This window comes from Doryrhamphus excisus, linkage group LG11 (genome assembly GCF_037039965.1).
Source record: "Doryrhamphus excisus strain RoL-2023G ecotype Guam linkage group LG11, RoL_Dexc_Guam_v1.1, whole genome shotgun sequence".
NCBI lineage: Eukaryota > Metazoa > Chordata > Actinopteri > Syngnathiformes > Syngnathidae > Doryrhamphus > Doryrhamphus excisus.
The window spans coordinates 15,005,763-15,023,506 of record NC_136367.1 but is presented as its reverse complement, the minus strand read 5'-3'; the positions used below and the strand labels follow the sequence as shown (position 1 = coordinate 15,023,506).

At 41.6% G+C, this 17,744-nt stretch overlaps 1 protein-coding gene across 1 annotated transcript; it reads left to right on the top strand.

The window, feature by feature from the left end:
• Nucleotides 1-1,054: 1,054 nt before the first annotated feature.
• On the top strand, nucleotides 1,055-17,527 carry paxip1 (PAX interacting (with transcription-activation domain) protein 1). The gene is made up of 23 exons (XM_058078966.2): nucleotides 1,055-1,444; nucleotides 2,172-2,306; nucleotides 3,919-3,962; nucleotides 4,145-4,208; nucleotides 4,740-4,850; nucleotides 5,530-5,605; nucleotides 5,858-6,373; nucleotides 7,896-8,011; nucleotides 8,097-8,865; nucleotides 9,463-9,557; nucleotides 10,110-10,205; nucleotides 10,473-10,610; nucleotides 10,970-11,091; nucleotides 11,625-11,809; nucleotides 12,342-12,385; nucleotides 12,473-12,540; nucleotides 12,637-12,739; nucleotides 13,304-13,472; nucleotides 13,570-13,670; nucleotides 16,278-16,412; nucleotides 16,518-16,593; nucleotides 16,684-16,748; nucleotides 17,259-17,527. Exons 1-23 carry the CDS (start codon nucleotides 1,364-1,366, stop codon nucleotides 17,268-17,270), a joined length of 3,321 nt encoding a protein of 1,106 aa, XP_057934949.2. The 5' UTR covers nucleotides 1,055-1,363; the 3' UTR covers nucleotides 17,271-17,527.
• The last annotated feature ends 217 nt before the right edge of the window (nucleotides 17,528-17,744 follow it).

Below are 17,744 nucleotides of genomic sequence, written 5' to 3'. Positions count from 1 at the left end.
ACTAATAAACAATCCATCATCCCCTGATCTGAGCCCCTGATGTGGGTGTGTCAACCAAGACACACCCACAGCATCCAGGGCCTTAAAGACCTTGAGCAGACCTCATGCACCCTCAAGGCCCCGCCAGTGAGGAACTTTCTAACTATTTAAACTTTCTTTTTATTTAATTTACTATCCACCCATTTTCTATATATTGCTTATCATCACTAAGGTGAGGGTAAGCTTATCCCAGCTGTCTTGGGGCGAGAGGCGGGGTACACCCTGGACTGGTGGCCAGCCAATCACAGGGCACATATAGACAAACAACCATTCACACTCACATTCATACCTATGGACAATTTGGAGTGGCCAATTAACCTAGCATGTTTTTGGAATGTGGGAGGAAACCGGAGTACCCGGAGAAAACGCACGCATGCACGGGGAGAACATGCAAACTCCACACAGAGATGGTCGAGGGTGGAATTGAACCCAGGTGTACTAGCTGTGTGTACCAACCACTCGTTCACCATGCAGCCTTAATTTATTATGTTCATTATAACTAAATCCTGTAATATTTGGATTGTATTCTTGTTAAATTTTAACTTTTTCTACAACTCCACTTTTCCAAATATTTCAACTTGATTTCTTGTTTTTTTTTCTTCTTATATTAGGTTTTAAAAAAGTGACTAAAATGTTATTTTTCCTCATATATTCTGACTTTATTCTAAAATTATGATTTTTTTTCTTGTCATTTGTCAACTTATAGATTATAATTTTTTTGATACTTTCAAGATATTTTTCTCCTCGTGAGGATAAACGGTACAAAATATGGATGGATGGTTGTATAAATTATTGCTGAGTTTTTCAATTTTCGCTGATTTTTAAAATGTTTTTATTGTTAAATGGTATTTCATATGCTGCAGGCCGATAAAAAAAACAGCTGCGCACTGCAATGGCCCACAGACCACACTTTGGACACTACTGTTTTTTGGTAACAGTGTACAAGGGGTTTTGGTGTTCCTGCCAGATAAGACCAAAACATTCATTTCAAGAGCGGAGCGGGGCCGCGTATTATTTACAAGGAAATACCACAAAAACAACAGCCAGGAAAATATTGTTTTAAATTTCCAAAAAACAGTTATACGTTTGTTTGGGAATACTGTGAGTAAATCGATGCAATGAGGTTGAAAACGGGGAGTTATATTTGGGTTTTATGTTTCAAACACCCCTCCTTTTGACAATGAGTTCGTCCGCGGCGCGCTCAGGCGATTTGGCGCTAGAGTAGCTCAGGGTTTACAGTAAGCAGCCGCAGTAACGTCTACTTTTCCACTGCATTGCTCTACAGCGCCCTGAATGTTTTATTCCATGACCTGAACGGGCAGCCATGGTTGAAGAGGAAAACAAGGTTGCTGATGAACTTTTTAAAGAGGTCAAATTCTACGTTGTTGGGGACATTGACCCAAAGGTGAGGCTGTGGGTGTTAGCTTCTTGGAGCTAGCAGGTAGCGTGCTAGCTCCATTGAATCTCAATGGCTTGGGCTGAACGAGCTAACTAGCCGGCTAACAGGCTGTCAAGCTAAACTCCAAACAGCGCGTTCGCCCCGAAGCGGGCATTAAAATCCAAATGGGCGACCCTGTGGTTTGTTACATGATGTCATGTGAAATTGAAAGGATAGCGCACCAGGTGAGGAAGTTTAGCCAGGCAGCATTTACACTCCTGTACTGGCTCCTGACTTTCCCAGTCACACAGATGCTTAGCTGCTAGCTTATTGCGCCGTTTATACGTCTATTGTTATGCAGGAAATTCCCAAGTGTTGTTTTTTAAAACGTGCAATCCGTACCGATGTTGCAATATTGACGCTTAAACAAGCAGAAAGGTGTATAAGTTTGACAGGTTGCACGGAGCTCATTTGCATCAACCTGTGACCTGTCAACATTTTGCTCCATCAACCACTCGTTGTGTTGTACTTCCTTCCAAATAGTGAACCGCTGTCTCACTATGAAATACAATGTCTACACCTGGTCAAAATCGACCTGAAGTTTTGGTAGGAAGTATCATGACGTTTGCTCGTCATGTGGGCGTGGCTCTGCGAATAAATTATACATTGCATTTTTTTTTTTATCCAGAATGAATGACGTGACGTGTGTTAATGCACAGCCACCGATTGCTGTCACTCTTCTGCAATATTTTAGGTGGTGCAGCTGCTGAAAGACGGAAAAGGAAAGGAGGTGTCCTACAATGCTCTGGCCACGCACATCATTACCGAGGATTGGGACAACCCCGAGGTGGGAGAATCTCGCGAGGTTTTTGACCTGCCTGTGGTCAAGGTAAGAGTTTCACCTGAGATGGTCAAGGCTTTTGTCAACGTGTTCACACGCAAGCGTGGAAACAATTTATTGGATAATTTTTTTTAATTTTGCATGTTCAAATAATTCAACTATGCTATTAAAATGACATTATTTTTTCCTCTTAATATTGCAAGTTTATTCTCGTAAAATTTTGCCTTTTTTCTTGTTAGAATACAACTTATATCTCTTTTCTTATAAAATTACAGCTGATTTGTCCAACTAGTTCAACCTTTTTCTTGTAAATGTTATTCTCATTATGTGAATGCAGTCATTCACAGGTATGTTATTGTAGTCGGCCATGTTCATCTATTTATTCCCCTATATATCTTTTTCTTCCCACTTCTCTCCGCCTCATTTTTTGTCTGCCAACTACTCCATTTCTTAACTACTTCAAACAAATCAATCTATTCAGACTCTTCAATATCTTCCCATATTTAGTGTCATTTCATATTTTCTGTGAAAATGGCCCCATTGAAAATGAATGGGCAATTTAAATGGCGCCCTCTGCTGGTGAAAAGTCACTTAGGCTCTGAACAAACTGAAGCTTTTTTTAAAATGTTTGTTTCTAGTAGCTTTGATTTTGAATTGCAAAGGCACACCACAACATTGTTAACAATGACAGAATGTTCTTATCCCATCTTTTGCTCAAACCTAGTACTAAGACACTTCACAAAATGCACAGAGTATTGAAATGTATGCTAATCACATGGAAAGCGGGTGGTAGTGCACAAAACACAAGCTATAGTTATGGTGTCAAATAGATACATGCTGTGAATTTACTTATGTACAAGGCGGACATGTAAAGGCTGAACAATACACGTGTATAATACAACACAATAGGTGGATAAAACAGACTATATACTGCCAACGTACTGTACTATGTGAAATATTAACCAACTACGACGTGAGCTCTAAACATGTGCTTTCCAGCCTTGTAGAGCAAAGCACTCTGGGAAACAAGGCCTCCCAGTGACGCTACATTATAACCCACTTCCATAAAACCTTCACACACACACAGCATGTAGTACATGTAGTAGTGCGCTCTGTCGCTTAATATTTACTCCGCCGATCAAAAGCTTCCGTAAGTGTTGACTTTCGGGAGGAAGTCCACACTGGAACTGTGGAATTTGGCTTACAAACTTATCGCCTTGGTGCCGTCATTCATATACTCGTCTGCTTGCTAACTGCTAGCACTTGTGTAGCCCGCTGGCACAAAGACGGTTCATAGTTGAGAAGATGCTCACGCTCGCACATGCACTGTGCTAGCTAAAAACATTAAGATTTTTGTTTTTAAAAACATTTTAGACCAGTCGGCCTCAAACACCTGGCCAGAGGTACACAACAGATGGCATGCCCATCAAAATTTCCTTGGGTATCGTTTTTCATTTAATGCTTGTATTTATTAGTGGTTTATCAATGCATTTTGTGTGAATGGCTTAGGAGTTAATTTAAGGTGTAAGATCCAACTTACACCAAAACTGGACTTACATCACAGCCTAGGAACAGAACTCATACGTAACCTAAGGACCGCCTGTACAGGCATGGATGCAGTGCATTTGATTAACCCAGAAACATCACTCCTGTTTTCCAGCCATCCTGGGTGATTCTCTCGGTCCGATGTGGAGACCTGTTGCCGTATCCTTCTAAGCATCAGGTTCCAGCTTCTGTGTCACCCCAAACTGAACAAGTTTCAAAATGGACGAATGGATGTGGTCTTAGTATTTCCGCAGATGTTTGTCTTCAGGAGTTACTTTTCATGGAGCAGAAACTTGTGAAAATGTTACTAGAGATTGTTTCCATAACCAGTAACCCCACAGAGTCACAGGCTTCTCTCCTGAATCTGGACAGATCTTCTTTGGAGTGACCGCCTGTCTTCCTCGGGTGAGTAAAGCCCTTTTATGCTTCCCACATTCACGTGGCCTGTGTGGACAAATTATGAAATAATAAGTACATACAATAAGTATGTACTTATTATTATGTACAATAAGTACAATAACAAGTACACCAGCAGCAAATACAACACAATTCCTCTTCTAGAAGCGGACGCCAAGTGAAGCTATGTTGGAAGTCGAGTAAACAATTGCAAACCTCTTCCGCTCTAGTTTAGTACCTTAGTACCTTTTTGAGTAGGTGCCCCCTGCAGTTTGGGAACAGGCGTCGCAAGGAATATGACCAAATTACCGTCCGACATTTGGGTGTTTCTTACAGAGGCTTTTCCTGTTTTGCTGTTTTTGTTTGCAAAAAGCATGGTCATGCAATAGAAATAGTTCACACAACATTCTATTCATGTATTTCTGGTCCCGGGTCTGGACACCGCTGGAAAGTTTAGCCACTGGTAGAAACTGATCGATTTTCTTACAATATCATGTCCAAATGCTGTTATTCATCTTCCTGTTTCTGCTTCATCCATAGCTTCCAGAGGATCTCAATGCATTGTGGGCGTACATAACTTTTTATGGTGGGGAATGTCAGCTGAACCTCAACAAAAAAGTGACACACTTGGTGGTGAAGGAACCAAAGGGGGTGAGTGGAAGCGCTGATCATGAATGCTTGCTGTTTTATTGCAGATCAAATACTTCATTCACTCATTTTTACACATTTTAATTTGTCAACGGCATTTCCCACTGGACTGTTTGCAGATAGCGTGCTATAGTCCAGATTGTGGAAGATCTAGAAAGCTTTGTGTGCTGGTTATGGTGTGTAGCTGCTCCATAGGAGTCCACTACTCATATGAATTTTGAGGGGTTTTAAAAATGTATACACTGGAGTATCCATGAGGTCTTAAAATGTCTGAAATCCTTAATTTAAAGCATTAGAAGGTATTAAATATTCATAAAATCTGAAATGTTTTCAGTAAGATTTTGAAAAGTCATGAAAAAGAATTAAAAAGGGGATTAAAGACTCAATCCAATCATAATTTAAGGACTTAAAATGTCTAAGTCTTAAAATCACAGAAAATGTTAACATATAACATTTTGAAAAGTTTTTTTAAAATGTGTGAATGTTATTATGCTCATTTCTGGGCCCTCAGTATTCTCCTGGACTCCTATAGAGCAGCTACTGTCACATTGTGCACCATTATTACTATATTATATTTGTTCACGTTGACTTTGTCGTGCTACTGTCTGCTTTCAAAAGTGAGTGAATTTCAATCTTTGACATTTTTCTGTCTACTGATCACATTTTGTAATTTTCACTCCAGGCCAAGTTTGAATGTGCCCTGAAACACCACGGCATCAAGATTGTCACCCCAGACTGGATTATAGATTCTGTTAAAGGTAACCTTCAAGTCTCACATGAGTGTTGCACGGTGTGGCATTTGGGTGACAATTATTGTGAAATGGAAGCATTTGAGAAGCAAAGAAAATACATCTACATATCTAGTAGGGTTGGGGGATATGGACCTCAGCATATATCACAATATTTTTGTTATGTATCAAGATCTAATGTGGCTACTCCGTAATCAGGACAGTCAAATTCCTTTGTTTTTGCTGTAGATGAAAAACATTTGGCTTTAAATTCCCTTACAGCTCAAAGCCGGAGCGATGAGGCGCTGTATCACCCTCGGCTGACCTATGTAGAGCCAGAGGAAGACGAGGAGAGTGAGCCAGATTCATATGACCAGCGTTCACATTCCGACGGAAGCTACAGCCCCCGGCGCTCCAGGATGTCTAGCGGTGGCTCGTCCGACGAGTCCAGTCCCCACAGGCGACCAGGCCCCAAAAAACTCAACTCCATCTCCCCGTCGTCTCCACGGAAACCCGAATGTCGCAGTGAGCGCATGTTTGATGACTCCGATGATGACTTACCTGCAGAGAAGGAGGGTACCAACCTCAACTGGACTCCAGCGGAGGTGGTTGCGCCAACGCCCCCCTTTTCGGCAGGCACGGCCAGGAGGCGAAGTGGACCGCCTGGCAGCAAGGACCCGGTGTCCTCTACTGGGGGCGGGCTGATCAACCTGTGTGCCACTGTTCCTCCAGTTCCTGGCAGTGGAGTCATCCCAGGAGATGTTCGTAATGCTGCTGCCATCAATCAAACCACACAAGGTCAGTTTCTGTACAATGGAATGTGGCAAGGATTTAGTTTACGCTTAAAAAAAATCATTTACTTCTTTAACAGTTTGAATAGGTAAGTGTTTGTACTTTGTAGAAGGATATTATTAATATTATGGTACATTTATTCAGGATCAGATTTTGTTGGTACGGAGCATGCAGTTCAGCATGGAGGCATAATGATTCCTATACTTACACTACACATTACGTGATGTTTTATACTTTTTCCACCCTTCAATGTCCCATGTTTCATTCTCCATGGCAAAGTCTAAACCGGCAGTTTTGTGGCGTTAAAGGAGACCTGTTTTTTTTTTTCATTTTGTTCTTTGTTTTTGAAACCCTGCAGGGCTCGACAATAACGATGTATCGATGCCCCGGGGCAAGTAAATCCAATCAGTGATATTCCCGTCCGGCAAGTGCCCTTTGGCATGCCATACTACCAAGAGTTTTTTTTTAAAAAGCGGTTCTTGTTGGGTGTTGGTAAAAAACACGGACTGCGTTCCGGTGGTAATTTGCAAACCAATCCTTGCAAATCTTGAAACGGACCCATCAGAATCGTTTATTTCGACGGCGGTCTGCGTTTTACCCACACCCGTTCTTGCTGGCGATCAACCAATCAGCGATGGTTTGACTAGGAAAACATCTATCATGGCGTCCCTGCCAACATGGTCTAATTCTTCAACAACTTGTGAAGGAAAACAGCAAAAAGTGATGAACCAGTGCCTCCAAAACTCGTATTGTATTAGCGGCAGCAAATCAAATGATGGCACAGGTGAGTGAATCACATTGCTGTGACAATTTGAAGTGGTCACAATGAAACACCACCGATTAGATCCAATTCCAAGTGCTGATTTTGCACAAGCTACAAAATCTAGCGCTTCCTTTTCTCTGTGTATTTTTCTCACCTTTGCTTCACAAATTATTGTTTGACCATTGAGCATTTTTTTTCTGGATTCAAAACACACAGTACACAAATGTGTCTATTCAATAATGTTTCATTGTGGTGCACAACTTATAAATATCACTGCGTACTACGACTACCATGTGTAAGGTAGTATGTAGTAAATGAGATGATATCATTATGGCAGTCTTTTCATTTTACATGGGTCAAGTTCGGGCAAGTAGTTCTCACCTTAAGGATTCCCCATGGGCAAGTCATTTTCGTTTTTAATGTAGAGCCCTGCCCTGTTCCAGCAGATGTCGGCACCAGTAAGGCCCTTCATTTTGCCTTAATTTTCTTTTGGCTTAGCGCAGGTGTATTTTTTGGGCTCTGTTCCGTAATGCTCAGGATCTCTCCAAAAGTTTACAATGACTGTCTTACTGCGTCCAAGCTCAGCAGCAATGGCACGCTGCTTATGAAGCTCCACCGTCCCACTACGTTCTGGAAGACAAAGCGTCTTAGCTTTAGCCATCGAAAGGGTTAAGAAAGGGCTAAGAAAGTAATTGTTCCTTGCATCCCTACATATAATGAGTACTTTGCAACCATAACCCGTGATGAATCCTTTGTCCTTTTTAGGAACTGTATCACTGTCAGAGGGTATCCCTGGTTGGAGCCCAGCAGCGAGAACGCTGAGGAACATTACCAACAACTCTGACATGCAGCCCACCATTCGACCCGCCAATGTAGCTCATGTAAGACATTCTCCAAGGTTTTTGGAAACCATGTTACATGTCTTGAGTTGTATTTATTCATGTATACTTGGTTGCCTTGTCACAGATTATCCAGAATTTGAATCAGGGGAAGCCATTAGAGCACCAGACCAGTCAGAGCCATTCCCAGACTCCCAACGCTACCAACGCTCTTCTTTTCAGTCAGTCCAAAATGACGGGACAGCCCCTCACTGTGCAACAGCAACAGCAGTTAATGCAACAGTCGCACCAACAACACCATCAACAGTTACCCCAACAACAGCAACACCCCATGATGCAACTCCAGCAGCAGCAGCAGCATCAGATGATGCAGCTACATCACCAACAGTCCCAGGCCACACAGCAGCAGTTGTTTCCCCAGCAACAGCATCAGTTCCTTCAACAACAACAGCAACAACAACAGCAGCAGCAAATGCACCAACAGCAGATGTTTTCACAGCAACAGCAACATGCCTTCCCTCAGCAGCAGCTGCGCCCGCCGCAGCTCCTGCGGCCCGGTGTCCAGCAGTTGCAGCAGCAACAAGCCCTGCAACAGCAGCTGCAGCAATTCCAACAGCAACAACGCATGCAGATATTGCAGCAGCAGCAGCAACAGCAACAACAAAATCAGCAGCAGTTACACCAACAGCATTTACAGCAACAACACTTCCTGCAACAGCAGCAACACATCCAGCAGATGCAGCAACAGCAGCAGCTGCAAAACCACCATCAGCAGGCTGTGCAGCATCAGAACCAGCAGGCCCTGCAGCAGCAGCAGCAGCAACAACAGCAGCAGACTTTGCAGCTGCAGCAGCCTGCTCATGTCTCCCTGTTTGGACACGAGCAAGGAACAGAAAGTGAGTATACTGTTGTCGGGGATGGGCTTTTTCTTAGAAACATGCACACAACATGGTTGATGAATCCAATTGCTCCTCCACAGTTTCAGCCGCTACTTTTTCTTCTTACTTCTAACTCTGTGACAACTCTTAAATATACCGCCAAGATTGCCAAATCTGGGATGTAAAAGAAAACAAAAGGACATGTAACATATAAAATTGCAGGCGTACCTGGACCCCGGAGAATCCAGGCACAATGATGACTGCCACTGTACTCTGGTTCTTATGAAGTCCAGAGGATGAACCCATCAAAAATAATGTGTCGTGTCCGTAAATCTCACAAGTGATCTTTGTAAACTCAACTCAGGGTATTGTACGTATCGCCACTGGCATTGGTCCTAGTCTTTTGGAGGTACATACACAAACAGACGCCATTTTAAATACTTATGATACAAATGATTACTTCGTTACTGTTAAGGAATAGTAACTTATTGTAGCACTGACATCTACAGTAGGTGGTTTTTCAGTCTGCTTGCTACCAGTATGATTCCAGGTCCTGTATGTAATACATTTTCATTGCATATTGCATATTTGCACATGACACGTTCTGTCCCGCAGTACCACAGGATGGCTTCTTGCTGGGGTGCGTGTTTGCCATTGCTGACTACCCAGAGCAGATGGCCGACAAACAACTTCTGTCCACGTGGAAAAGGGTAAGATTGGTACAGTTTTTTTCTGGCTACTGGTTTTTTGAGAATGCGCCCTTTGTTTTATATGGGGTAAAAAATCAAACGTTTACAGTACTAATACTACAAAGATGAAGCAGTGTGAGTACAAATTGGATGGCAATGCTGAAGCTAAAGTGTTGAATGAAGTCACCGACTGAGGATTGAACCAGCTACCATCATCAAGCTGGGAGACGACCACTCTATGACCTGAGCCGTGCCCCCCGTGCACAGAATTAATTAGAATGTAAAATGAATTTCTATTGAAATTGTTTATTGATTTCCAATGGGTAAAATGTCACAGAAAATATAGAATGTGGAAAAAAATTGTGAATTTGTAGAAAATGTAAATCTGATTGATGGCCTATATGTCCTGAATGAGCTGAACATTTTGATGTTGGAATGGTTTCAAGTGGTTGGGAAATGTGGGGGCAGTTAGCGTTAAATAGAATTTAAATGATTGTTGAAATGTATAAATGTGTCCAACGATTACACGAAGGCTCATGTGTTTATATTTTTGTGGACTTTCCTTCTCTGCAGGTGATCCAGGCTTGTGGCGGCACTGTTGACTCCACCCTGACCGGCCGCTGTACACACCTGCTGTGCGAGAGTCAGGTCAGCAACATGTATGTCCAGGTAAGAGTCGCCATGTTAGCACAAACACGACACCACCGTGTAACACTGAGCAATGACATTCTTACTTTGCCTGCTTCCTGCTAATTACATAAATCAGATCAATGATGATCATCTCCTAAATGAGACCACCCTTGTTTCTTCAGCTTATTGATCCATTTGAATTTGTTACATACAAATAGGAGTCGGGAGCGATGAAGAAAAATGTTTTCTATGCTGAATGTTGGGTGACATGCTTGTCATTGTGGTTGTCGGTGCTTTCCCTCCCAGGCCCTCAGAGAGGGAAAACGCTGCGTCACAGCACACTGGCTCAACACTGTGCTCAAAAGGAAGAGGATGGTACCCCCTCATCGAACGCTACATTTGCCCTTCGCATTTCCTCCTGGAGCCAAGCCTTGCTCTCAACATGTAGGTGCAGCGACAGCATATGAAGGGAATGTTAATGCAATGTACTGTTTACGTTTATCATATTCTAATGAAGTCAATAATGTAAGGATGCTTCAAAGGACACTTTATGAAATATAAAATAGGTATTAATTTAGTAATTTGACCCTCAATAGTGGATTCAGCCTTCTCGTGTGGTAAATTCACACATTTGTCGTAGTGTTTTTTTCGCCATTTTGACATGTTTGTGTCTTTATGCTTCACTGAGTAACGACTGAAGGCATAGAAGATTGGATGCAGAGATTGTTTTACCATGTGAACCTTTATCTTCTGATTATGAAGCCCAATTTTTTTGCCCTTTTGCTCACCTTTCCTCCTCTCAGATTGTGTCCGTGACGGGTTTTGTGGACGCTGACAGAGATGACCTGAAGTTGATGGCATACTTGGCGGGTGCCAGATATACGGGGTACCTGTGCCGCAGCAACACTGTCCTGATCTGCAAAGAGTAAGTGTAAACCAAGACTGCGTACCTAAGTCAGGTTGAATCAAAGGCAACAAAGTACTTCTGTCCGTTGAAGGCAAACTAAAGGCTTGTCTTTTGAATTTTGGGAGCTGTTTCATGCTGAGAAATTTTAAGCAAAATTCATTTGGTTAAAATACAGACTGCTAAAATATCTACATATTTTAAATTCAGTATAAAAATTATGTCTCTAAACATTTATGGTAAATGTTTAACGTTCAGCTACACTTCCAGTCAATTAAGACTGAAGCAATGATCAACTTCCAGAACCAAATGCATACTGGACGTACATTTTTATCAGCAGAATATTAACACTATAACAGAAGTTTGAAACACATCATTTTTGTTCAGTGACATTTTCTCAATGTTTTTTCATCATTGTGATTTAAATGATTTAATGATGAAGTAGCACTGTCAGGGGACTGTAATGTTCTTTGTGGATGAAAGCTAACATGACATGTTTTACTTTTCCTCTACTGGACAGCTGTCATACGTGTGTCCTGTTCACATCTTTTTAGACCCAGTGGGCTGAAGTACGAAAAGGCCAAGGAGTGGAAGATCCCTTGTGTGAACGCTCAGTGGCTATGTGATATTCTTCTGGGAAACTTTGAAGCTCTGAGACAAATCCTACACAGTCGATACTCCATTTATACGCATTCCGAGCCACTGGTGCCAAACCTCCAGCTGGTCCAGAACCTGCTTGGTATGCTTTGTCTTGACCAACCTGTGTATTTTCACATGATTTCAATTGTAGCAAGGTTGCAGTTATAAAGTCAACAGTTAGAAATTAATAGTCAAAAATGCAAAGTTTTTATCAATCTTAATAAATGATCATCATATAAGTGTATATATATATATATATATATATATATATAAAATAGTATATATAAGTATAAGTAAATACTGATTTTAGAAATGGAGGATTTGTACATTTTCTATATGCGGCATTATGGATCATCCTCGCTTTTATAGTTATTATGCCATATGTCCACACAGTAAGTTAGATATGGTAACGCTAGCGAGCAGTAGACTATGGAGTGATTTTTGCTTTATTCAGTATTGAGGTATTTCTTGCGACCTGATGTTGTAGCTTTTTATGATTTATTATGAATTATGGGCATCATTAGGACAGAATGTTTGGATTAAAAATGTACCAATGTGAATGCTGAATTCTAACTATGCACACATCTATGTAGGAAGTGTTTATTATAATTTTGATTCTTGATTTTGCTCAGGTCCTTGGAGAATACCAATCAAAGTATCTCCAGAAGCTTTAGCGGTGAGTGCAGACGCCCCCCTATCTGACTTTGTTATTTTTCATCCTAGTCGGGCCTGTCAAGATGTCTTATGATGTCATGTGTTTCAGAGCATGCAGTTGCTGCAGAAACAGAAGCTGGCTGACTCCACAAACCAACCGGCCAACAAAAAGGCTCGGTCAGTACGCCCCCCCCCCCCCTCCTCTCCACAGCCGTTTGGCACCGCTAGCATTCTCCAGCTAAATGCAACATCTTGTGGCTTTTGTTTGCACAGAATGGAGGAGATCCAGTCCCCCAGTAAGAAGCTTCCGCCGGAGTCCACTCCACGGGTTATTTTCACAGGGTTTGAGCCCACACAAGTTCAACAGTACACAAAGGTAATCTTCTGTTGTTTGGTGCTCAATCATGTTACCATGCTGGGGTACATGGCGGTACGTGTATGCTGTACATTAGGGTTGGCCGATATGGACCTTAGCATGTATCACCATATAAATATACCTTTTAGAAGAAGATACCAAGCTTGGCTCACAGGTAAAAATAACATTAAAGTAAGCGTATCTATGGAACCGTGTATAGAGCGTTTCAGTTGTTCAGGTCACCTTTTACAGCATTAGGTCCGCTGTAAGTAGTTACACACACCAGTTTCTTCTCATCTAAGTCTCCTTCAACTCACTAGCTATGTTGGGAAATGTGTGTCCCTCTGGGAAAAACATGTTCGGAGACAGGAAGACTTCAAAGTCCAGTTACGGGTTGTGTAGTGTACTGTACTGCGAGGCTAATATACCTAATGAGGCTAATACCAGTACATAACCATTATCGCCCATACCTACTGTACATTGGGCTAATTGTTATAGCCTGTTTCCCGTTTTGGATTTGGCAGAGATTGGTTTGGAAGTGCATGTAAAATGAGGCAATGTTACAACAATGTTTCCGTTTTCCAGAGGCTCCATGCTCTCGGAGGGGAAGTAGTAGACAGCAGTCTGAAGGCCACTCACCTGATGGCGAGTAAAGTCAAGCGCACCGTCAAGTTCCTCACCGCCATGTCTGTGGTCAAACACGTGGTCAGCCCAGAGTGGCTAGAAGAGAGTTGGAGGGGGCAGACATTTGTTGGTACGTGCTCGTCCACTGCTCGTCCCCTGAAGAAAAGCGCTACTGGCTGGTTAGCACATGGCGTGTTTAATTAAGACTGCCTACCTTGGTGTTCCAGATGAGCAGAGCCACATACTCAGGGATGCTGAGGCTGAGGTCCTTTTCGCTTTCAGTCTGGAAGAGTCCCTCAAGAAAGCCCACAGTGCACCACTTTTCAAGGTGAGACTAAAGTTTTCCTTTTCTAACTCCATTCATGGATTCTCATCTTATAGATCGGTACCATTTGCTTGTTGTAACTCTCAAAAAAAATCGGACAATACAGTAATCCTTTGTTTCGTGCGGGTAATTGGTACCACACCCCACCACGATCAGTGAATTTCCGCCAAGTGGGATTCCTTATTTATAAATGGAATATTTTTGTAGTTGGAGCATAGAAATTCTGTGTACAACCTAAATCCGCTTTTTAACATAAGTGCCCTGTTGACATCTAGTAACACACTCCTCCGTTATCCAATGGGGGGGGACAGAAGAGAAAAAAACACTTCTTGTGGTGGCATCACTGACACCTAGTGACCAGTGTAAAATACTATGTAGCACCACGTCTTTGAATGTGTCTTGAATGCCTTGTATTTGTATTTGTCTTTGTTTTGCCACTTTTACCCATGAAATCCAAATGCGTCAATCAAATTATTTTTTTTTTAACAATTACTATTTATTTATTTGGAAAAAACTTGAAATTCAAAGCTAAAGTGGTGAGGGATTATCATATTGAACTACTCTGAATGTACAACTTTTCTTCCATTTTTGTACAGTGTTGCTTTTGGCAGCCATTTTACTTTTGGATAAAAATTTAGTTTAGTCAGTTCTATGTGACTTTTAGTGGATTGAACGTAAAACATTTTAGTCCCCTTTTATTCAACAAAACAAACATTTTAGTCCATAAAAAAGTTGCAATATTATATACCATAAAACTATACTAATAGCTACTATATACTTTATATACTATATAAAACATAATTTTTATATTATACACATGTATATGTATATTTCAGTACAACATTTTGACAAAAGACTAGCATGTTTAAAAAAAAAAAACTGTCAAACAAGTATTAATAGGACAGGGCAATATATGGACCAAAACCCCATGTCCCCATATATTTAGGGTAAATATTGATATACTCTATATACATTGCAATATTTTTTCAGACAAAATCCAAGCCAAATATGTGTATATGTATATAAACCATGTTTTTTGAAATTGTAAAGCTTCATGCAAGATGCACATATGGAGAATGGATCTGAAAATAGCCAAGTTCACATTGTGGCTTATTTAACTCACCTACAAATGGTTCCGGTTTGGTGGCACAAGACCCTTGATGCTGATGGAGGGCGTATCGCTATTCCCTGCGCTGAGCTGCGGTTTTGTGGAGTCCATGTTGTTGTCCAGATTGGTTGGTCCAGGTTGAGGTTCTGGCTTGTGGGCTGACATCTTAAATGCAGACACCTTAGTGTGAGTTAGAGGAATTGCGAGGACGCCTGGGCAGCCATGATGAATCCTACTGCAAAAGCAGTGGCGAAGACTGGAGAGCCAATGTCAGCACTTGATGGTTGCTAACAATCTGCTGACGTCTCCTGCTCTTGTGGGTCTTTAAGGATAGAACAATGATTCCACATGAAAGCCATCAAAGGTGTTATACAACAGGGTGATGCCATAAAGGAATGAATGCTAGGCGAGGAGGATGAAGGCTGTGGAAGAGGAGGAGGAGGGATCTAGAGGATCCTAGTAAAGTGACCTCCCAAACTGTATGAGTACTGTGTCGCTGTGCTGAATATTGACACCTGATGGGTGGGTGGACCACTGCCGTGACATCAGACACACCAATTGGGTGGATAGACTCGGATGGACCTGTCTTTATAATAATAATAATAAATGTCATGTGATGGGGGAGGGGCGGCCCCAGTCTGAACCATAAAGTTCATAGTTCAAGTTCCAAATGTTGTCCCAGTCCAGCCCTGATGAAAGACAATCTAGTTAGACTCAAATTAACTGACTACACACAATCATATTTAAATGATTGTATTGTTTCATGTTGTTTTTTATATGTTTTGTATCTTCCAATTATATCGTCCAAAACTAATCACATGGAATCAAAGGAAGTGTTGTGATTGTGATGTCGCATATCGGCAGTTTTTTTTATCACATTTTTTTTATACAAGAAAATCAGTTTTTCCAGTTTGTTGGTTTTCAAATCCAGCAATTTCAATTGAATTCAACAATTAAATTACCTTCATATCAAGTACTTCTGAGGAAGTACTAAAATACTGTGAGGTGCTTTTCTTTAGTAGACTATTAATTTAGACAAATACGACATTTTAACCTTCACACAAGAAGACCAGCTGCCATTTAGTGCACCATATAAACCATCTTTAAGTGGAAACAGCAAATACATTGTCCTAGTGGTCAACTGGAGTAACTACATTCATGTAAAAATGATTTTCCCACTTGTTTCTTCAACGTTAATGCTTGGTACCACAAAGTACTTTTGCTAGGACAGATATAATGATGATAACAAAATAGAGTTTCATGGAAGAGATTATATGGTTTTCCTGATAATATGGCATTGGACTGCCAAAACATGAGACTAGTATGAGCTGTTTTTGCTGTCATTAATATATTTTTCCAAACAAAGGTACCTTTAGTTGTCTCAGGCATCAAAACGGACAATCATTGTACTTCCTGCAAATGGCCTTGATTGGGTGGAATGTTCCGATGCATACTAACCTTCACGTGGGGGTTTTTGCTCTCGCCACGCCTTTCTCCTGTAGGGAAAGTACTTTTATCTGACCCCAGGAATGTGCCCGAGCCTCGGCACCATGAAGTCCATTGTGGAAAGTGCAGGAGGGAAGCTGCTGGCCAGACAGCCCTCATACCGAAAAATCATGGAACATAAACAGAACAAGGTGAAGTATATCAGTCGTGTTTTTGTCTCGGACTTACAAATAGATCTGTGATGACTCCATTTCCGTGCAATGATAAATACCAAAGGTAATGTTCTTTTGCTGCAGAACCTCCCAGAGATCATCTTGATCTCCTGCGACAACGATCTCCATCTTTGCAGAGAGTACTTCCTTAAAGACATCGGTAAGGTCTGCACATGTGCGGGAAGGGGGGGGCGATCTTTTTCACTAAGCTGTGAGGATGACTTGGCTTTGTGACGTTTCTACTGTCCAGATGTCCACAACGCTGAGTTCATTCTGACGGGAGTTCTCACCCAGAAGCTTGACTACGACTCATATCCTTTTTAAGCCAATGCACTTGAAGTACTCACCGTATTGCAGTATAACTCTCACCTTTGTTATGGCTTGCCTATAGACAATTTGGAGTGGTCAATTAACCTAGCATGTTTTTGGAATGGGGGAGGAAACCGGAGTACCCGGAGAAAAACCCACGCATGCACAGGGAGAACACACAAAAGTGGCCCAGGGTGGAATCGACTCGGGTCCCCTGGCTATGTGGCCTGCACACTAACCACTTAACCACCGTGCAGACCCAATGATGGTTGCAATTATCCCGAGGGCTGATACTTATGGGTGTACACCCCCATGAGTCGCTTTGGTTGGATCCACATTATGTTTTGTAGAATGGGGAGGAAGTATACACCCCCAAGTAGTGGGGAGGTCACCCTGACTAACTTGGGAGTCTGGACTGACTAAGTGAAATCCAATTATTCCCAGTGAGCACTCGCTCTGCTGTGCTCCTTGATGGAGAAGTCGTTTGACATTTGCTTCCTTGACAATCTCACATATAAATTCACTTGATGAGCCGAAGAGGAGGAGGAGGCGGAGGAGGAGGTGATGAAGAGCAATCGGTGTACAGTCAGACCACACAGATGTCTCTCTTTTTACTTTTGTGTATAGCAATCGTGTTTTTTGTAGTTTTTTAAAATTGTTCCAGAATAAATAAATGGATGTTATTTTTGTGAAATGAATGTTGACACGATGGACTATTTTAACTTTCTGGCTGTTTAATGTGTACATGCTGCTTTTTGGAATAAATATTGTACTTTATTTGTCAATCACTGTCTGGATGCTTTTGTCATCGATGGGATATATTTCATTTGTAAAAATAACACTAAATTAGACTTGACTTAATGGTGAAATACGGCCTGTTAAGCTTTTATTAGACCCTGTGGCCAGGCTGACTACAACGCTTTAAAAGTCAACACTTGCTGGAAGTTGAGTTTCTCTGCTTCGCAGTGATGCACAAATCCATTAGCAGCTCGAAGACCGCTC